Here is a 7,603-nt window from a genome sequence, read left to right as displayed (position 1 = left end):
TTGGCAAAAGAAAAGACTAGTTGTAATTGTACAAAAAATACTTATTATATATGCGACAATGTCGAAAACGTAGGCCTCATTAAAACAATTGTATCGGATCAGTACGTGTAGAAATAGGTGATAAAAGATTCTTTTCATCGATCAAGTCATTTTCTAGATTACTATTATCCATTACATTAACTTAACAAAATTCTTTACATATATGTATACACACAGTGTTGTCAGCATAATATTACGTAAGCATGGTCGGTTACGTAAGAGCGTGGCTCAGAGATTAAGCATTTGACTTGTAATCCGCAGGTCCTGGATTTGAATCCCGCCATGTACTAATATATTTTGCCATTTTCGATTTACACATATACATTTATCCGACGTTACGTTGAAGGAAAACGTCGTTATGCTCCCTGCAAAATCGAAAAATATGTGTGAAGACAACCAACCCGCACTTGTCCAGCGTGATTGACTATGACTAGACTCTGAGCACCTCAGTGGGGACGTACAGTGAGCTGATGATGATGATGGACTGAATTGCAAATACATTAACCATACCAGTGAATGGGATACAATTAGTTCATTTCAAAAACCTAAAAAATCGATATAAAATCTGCAATCGACGATGAACTTTAACTAGTTATGAACAAACAAAAACGTCACAAGCTGTTGAAGGCTATTACACTATTTTATACTACAATTTTTATACTTGGTCCATAAAATATCGAAGTCGTAAAAGTAATTAAAGACATTACACTTAAGGAAGTTTAACGACTTCATAAAGGGCGAGTGGGATTTGTTGTGTTCGGGTAAGTATTTGGCTCAAAGGGGGCAACCCTCGCATCCGTGGGAATGAAGTATTTGATTTGCAATATTTAAATAAAGAAGAACATAATTTCTATGCTGTTCATGAGGACCAGCACTAAAGAGTCTTATTATTAGGTCAGTTCTTAGGTAACGAGAGAGGTGTATTTTCGAATAAAGTAAAATAGAAAAAAGGAAAGCAATAGTGCCTGATGATTAAAATATACAATACAATAACACAATCAGAGTAACAATTTTGTAACTGTTAATACTAGGACTTCATAGCTTCCCCAAAAATGATGCAAAAGAGATAACATCGACGGTCCTAACGTATCTTTCTGTATGAAATCTAAGTTATACTAAAGATATTATTGTTATTAGAAAAACTATTATAAGAATAATCTTTCGTGAATAAGATTTTTGCAATAGCTACTAGGACTCTTATCTGAAAACTGGAATGGACATTTGCCAAGCGTTTTTGTTCTCTTTTTATAGAATGGTTTGCGAATTCAATTGATAACCAACGATGAAAAAACACAGTTAATTTAAAACCTCACCTTCATGGTTTTTGTTGTGAATGCTTTAAATTTGATCAGATGGATGATTTTTTTGTCCAAAAATTTCTGCTTATATTTAAAAGTCAAATACGTATTAACCTTATTTTTAAAAAGTATTATTTCATAGCCACTGTATCAGATTTTAAAATATGTACTAAAATATTTTTTTCTCATATCGATCAGATATTTACGATTTTATTAATCACGTAACAATATTGTGTAAGAACAAACAAGATAGTTTTCCCAGATTCTTGTTTCGCTTTGAATGTTTCTTTCTTTTAAATTGTAGTCGTGCCAATAAAATCATTTTATCGTATTTTGTTCGAGTTATAGAAATTAATGGCATAGTCCGCGTGATCTTAAAAAAAACTCTATTAAACTTTAATTGCTATTCTGATTCATAAAACTTAGTCTGCGAAATATGACATCAACGAGATATAAATTTGTACATATACAGGCGGTTCGAAATCAAAATGATCATATTTTATGGCTTTGACGTTGATCAGTGGTGATCTTAATTAAGATACATCATCATAAATCCGCTGAAAATTTTCAACGGACTTATTTTGCTGTGTTTACTTGGGAATGTTTGTATGAATGACAAAAATGTAATGATATTAATTTATTTAATTTTCCAAAATTTCCGTTGAAAATTTTCAACGGACTCATTTTGCTGTGTTTACTTGGGAATGTTTGTATGAATGACAAAAATGTATTGATATTAATTTATTTAATTTTCACAATTTGATTATTCACCATTTGCCGTAGCCACCGTATCCCTGTCCGTATCCACCATATCCATATCCACCATATCCGTGGCCACCATAACCCACAGCTGGGGCGTATGCACCATGAGCGCCGTATCCAGTGGAGTATGCTACGACGGGAGTCGAATATCTCTTGACGGATACAGTGGAAATACCGGGTGCAGCATATCCGCTGTATCCACCGTAACTACCATAACCGAGGGAGCCGTATCCGCTACCGTATCCGAGACTGCCATAACCTAAACCAGCACCGTGTCCGTATCCTGCGTATCCAATATCCGCTCCATGACCGATGCCCGACGTGTAACCGAGACCGGATCCATAGCCCAGACCCGCACCGTGGTCAAGACCAGTGCTGTATCCAAGACCGGTCGAGTATCCGAGTGCAGATCCACCGGCAAGATGGCCTGCGCGCGCCAGGCCGAAGATGCACAACACTACTGCAATCTGAAACAATTATAAAAATCCGCCTGTTTTATTAATGTTCTAAATTATTTTTGTAATAAATTGTAGCTAACTCAAGATATTTATGGTACGCTATATCAATGAGGGTTATTATTAAAAATGACTCAGTAGTATAAGTACTAAGTACTCCTGATAGCGTATTTGTGTGCCAAGAATGAATTGGCTATGAGCCAGTCATAGGATTTCTGACTTAACTAATTAACACCAGTAAAGCTCATCTGTTAGTTAACCTTTCCTTGTGCCACTCTGGTAGTTACGGAGTTACTGTTTTGGAGATACACACTGGATTGGAGTAGCTAATCTGTATGCTAACCATAACTTTTGTGATTTGTAGTCAATATTTTAAAGGCTAACGCCGTCAAATAAAACTGACATAAGCTTTGCAAACATATTTCCTTTTTTTTTAATAATATCAGAAATATTTACTTGTTCAATGGTCAATTAATAAAGAATAAAAAGTAACTGTAGCTATAAAGTGCAAGAAATAAGACCCAAAGCGTACATAAAATTTTCGGTGTAGCGAAACTAGAGTACTGATATAAATCCTTTCTTTATGTTAGGACTTATTGTTAGAACAGTCTTGGATGTTTGCCAACTTCACTTATTTTATGACCCTAAATCTGAGAACACAGTCATGAAATACAACTCATAATATCGAGAATACTTAAAAAAAGTCTTGAAAAGTGTTAGGGAAATATTATTAACAATATATTTTCAATATATTTCAGACACTACTTAAAAATGCACAAAAAACTTTACTGAACATGTTTTCAAAACGAATTTCCTAAAGAGATTGAATCTATGCAATGAAATAAAAACAAAACACTAATAATGAGTGGGATCATAGACTAAGACCACCGATCAAGACACCGAGATTACACTTATCGGAAACCAAAAATGTTTTACTTCAAACTACTGTTATTAATTCCAGAATGCACATAATCCCCAAAGTTAATGATACAAATAAAGTATTATGATGGACTTACTTTAATTGCCATTGTTGTTACTTTAAGTTTGAGGAGTCGAATGATATTTGGAGCGCAAAATTTAACTTTATATACTCAAATGTCGGAAACGTAATCTAACCTTGTTCTGGCAAGGCTCATGACTTCAGCAGCCATTGTACAAAGATAATAGCCACAGCAGTAGGCACAAGTACTGCGTATAATTTAAATTGCACCTCTCGAGCGAATCGACGGCGAAGGTTCTGTGAAAAAAGTTCTAATCACAATGCCAACAAATGAATAACGAACGTTTATAGTTCCACTCCACGGACCATTCATAATGTTTAACAGATAACTTAATAAGAGGATAAAGAATGTGTTCCCACGTCTTTCAACTTTACGGTAATTTTTATCAGATCTGTCGAGATGAACATAAATAAAAGGGACGAAGCACTAACTCTGTTATCGAAGCGTTTAAGGACCAGAATCGTAGCTCCTATAAGGACTTGGTTAAAAAGTTAATCAATTTTGAAGAAATGAAATACTCAACTTTTATTTACTCCTAAAATAAACATTGAAACAATTGAAAGTTGCTTCATGCATTATTTTTTCTCCTATTAAAAATATGTATACATTCAATTAAGTTTTTTTTAATAATGGCAATTACGAGTAAACGGAGGTTGCTTCTATGTAAATAGATTTCTGAGAACAAATTCTGATATTTGAATTTTAATACGTCTCTTAGGGATTGAATGTATATTTAATTTTTAAAGCGTACCTCGCTTAAAATAAATGTATTCAAATGACAACTCAACGGGGAATTTGCTTTACGTTCAGCCAATATTTCTTGATATTTTACATCCGCACATAAATTAAAAAAAAAACAAACATTAGTGATAAAAAAGAAGATTACAACGAATATATGAGTATGATTGTATTGTTCTGATAGTATTAATTAGTTTAACATAAAACTAATAGCTTTTATACCTCATCAGACAGGATTCCAGGTAGCTGTAATTCATACGATGTTGGTTAATAATTCTGTTTAATTATTCTTACAAAATTAATTAATTTTAATTACAAAATCATCCAGCTGCTTGTTCCGTAGATCAAAAACTTTAATTACACATACACGTTCCTCATCCTCTTAATAAATAGGAAAGTCATCGTGGCGCGTAATCTGTGCTCCCGAACAATGCGTTATTAAATCAACGAGGGCGGCAATTACTTCGGCAATTTATCAACACAACGACACTCGCCTTCAAGCGATGTAATAAACAAGAGTGACGAAAAGGCTACTGCGAGGGGAACGTACTATGATCGCATTTGTCACGACAAAAATAGATCACGCAATAAGATAATGGAACGAAATACGACGCGTCAACACGCCCGTAAACAATCATTATGTTTTTGTTTATTTTGATTTTATAAAATACTAGCTTTACTCCCGATTTCTTCCGCGAGGAATGAAATAAAAAGGATGAATAGTACTGTAATAGTAGTACTATGTGTTATTTAAGATTATGTACTATAACTGTGCCAAATTTCAATAAGATTTGTCGAAAGACAGACTCACCGTTGGTTTCTGAAATTAAATCTCTGTTGAACATATTTGTTATGTCTGTTTTGTCAAAGAAAACGATAGGGATAATGATATGTTTTATACAGAGATTTTGGTCTCAGAAATCCACGGTCAAGAAGTACTCTAGGACTGTAAGTTAATTTCGTAAATTATGCATAATTGAGTCTATGATTCCTTGAGAACAAAATATAGTTCCAACAATTCTTGAACTACTGCACGTTTCGGTACAAAGATATCTAACAACCGTGAAAAGCGCAGGCCTTTCCAAACAGTATCAACCTTGAGACGTGCTGTTTAAAGTCGGAAACACACAGATGACTATCGGCCAGTTAAATAATAGTTTATATTACAATAAAAAACATTTAAAATTCATATTATTTGTACCACACTTAATTTTTTTGGTCAATGTGTTATAATTAACAATGTAATAAAAAACAAACATGAATTTTAAATGAATTACCTAAATTTTAATTTTGATAAGATTTTATTTGTTGTTGTTAAATTTATTTTTAAACAGTTTTATTCAATTTGCTCCTCGTGTAGTTTTTTTTGGGTCAAATCTAGTAATCGAAGTTAAACACCTTTCGTTGATAGATTTATACAAATTTGGTACATAACTTTAATTCTGATGCAAATATTTTATTTCATTAAAAATAAACATTTGATGATTTTTTGTTTTTTGTAATTGTTTTATTTATTTTTTGGGAATGACCTGCGCCTGTTTACAATTTAATTTGTCAGTCGTGATTACTTTCTGTTTGTCCACGCTTCGGAAACAACACGAATTTTTTCCAAAAATTTAACTCATCATTATGTATATTAATTATTATTTATCTATAACTCGTATTTACAATCTTGAAACCTATTTCTTAGCATTTCTATTGAAGTAAATTCGGTTAAAATCTCTTTTTTTTATATTATACTTCGAAGGTTTATACAAATTAATAATAGTGACTGTGGTAACAGTCAGGCTCGCGACTTCATTATACCTATAGTTTCTCATACCTACATTAGGTGACTATTTCTAAGTATGAAATAAAAAAAATAGTTTGGCATTTAAAATTTTATTCGCGTTGTATCACAATAAATATAGAAGAAATAAGATAACTAGATTTTCACTTTTATGTTAAGGTGATCACCAGCCGTGGCCAGCTAGGCTGCCGTAGGACAGTCCGTGTCCCGCTGATATCAGGGCGGACTTGTAGATGGGACCAGCTGAATAAGTAGCCCAAGGTGCGGAAGCAGCGTATGAGGCGATCGGAGCAGAGTATGTGGTGATGGGCGCGGCGTGGGCAGTGTAGGTCACTGAAGGAGCGGCCGCGGCATAGGTGGCCACTGGAGCGGCGGCAGCGTATGTAGCGACGGGAGCAATGGCTTTAGCCAGCACTGGCGTTCCGTGAGAAGTCTGTGTCGAGTAGGATGACACTGTAGATACAGCTGGCGCAACGGCTTTCACGACAGGGGCTGCTGCGTAAGACACTGCTGGTGCGGCATATGACACTGCAGGTGCGGCTGCGTATGACACTGCGGGAGCAGCTGCGTATGACACTGCGGGAGCAGCATATGACACTGCAGGCGCAGAGTATGACACTGTAGGTGCAGAGTATGACACTGCAGGTGCAGCGTATGAGAGAGCAGGAGCGGCGTAGCTCTTAAGTGCAAATGGGGCAGCGGCATACGAAGCGTAGGTCGCTACTGGCGCGGCGTACGATCCTCCGTATAAGTTGCCCGCCCTCGCTGCGGCGACCGCGCACAAAAGAACGATGAACTGAAAAATAAAATACGTAAATATTAAACTCTGATTTATCTACTTTCATACTCTTGTTTGTTATTTATTGGATGTTACATCCGTTCAAATGTCACAAGTAAATAATAAGTTTGACAGTTGTTTAGTGATAGTTCATACGATATTTATAACTGCTGTAAATATTCATTCACTCGTTAATAAGTTTCTATTTAAAATTGGATATTTGTTGTTAAAAATAAGAATTTGTATTAAATTATTTTTAAATTAATATTTCGTTAAATCAATGATAACTAAAAAACACTCGTAAAAAATCAATGTTTTAGGATATTCCAATATATTATTTGCTATTTACTACTACAAATATTTTGCTTTTGTACCTTAGCTGCCATTTTGCTTTAGGTATTAGATCCACGGCAAGTGATACGGATTAAGTAAATGTCTGCACTTATATACCCGTTAGGTTCTTACCCCCGTACGAGCGCACATAACTTCTATGTAATATATTTTATATAGCCATTTTAGGACACCGCTACGGATGTCAATTGGAACATAGGCATTAAAATTTAACACTATTCGAGTGTTCAGGTATATTTAATTAACTTACAACATTGTATGAATTGTTGACAAAGGTCTAGTTGATTTGTATTTATTAATTTAAATTATAATACATAAGCTTGGACCTGTTAATTATTATGTGTCTTAATTTATATGGATGAATGAGATGGAATGAGCTCTTAACATTCGAA

The 7,603-nt window shown here is 34.5% G+C and overlaps 1 protein-coding gene across 1 annotated transcript; it reads right to left on the bottom strand.

Moving 5' to 3' along the window:
• Nucleotides 1–2,067: 2,067 nt before the first annotated feature.
• Nucleotides 2,068–7,319, bottom strand: LOC106719714 (fibroin heavy chain). The gene is made up of 5 exons (XM_014514145.2): nt 7,235–7,319; nt 6,250–6,878; nt 4,526–4,539; nt 3,571–3,644; nt 2,068–2,566 (listed from the first exon to the last, which is right to left on the bottom strand). Exons 1-5 carry the CDS (start codon nt 7,244–7,246, stop codon nt 2,105–2,107), a joined length of 1,191 nt encoding a protein of 396 aa, XP_014369631.2. The 5' UTR covers nt 7,247–7,319; the 3' UTR covers nt 2,068–2,104.
• Between the last annotated feature and the right edge of the window lie 284 nt (nt 7,320–7,603).

Source organism: Papilio machaon, chromosome 11 (assembly GCF_912999745.1).
Source record: "Papilio machaon chromosome 11, ilPapMach1.1, whole genome shotgun sequence".
NCBI classification, from domain to species: Eukaryota; Metazoa; Arthropoda; class Insecta; order Lepidoptera; family Papilionidae; genus Papilio; species Papilio machaon.
This window is presented reverse-complemented; position numbering and strand designations above follow the sequence as displayed.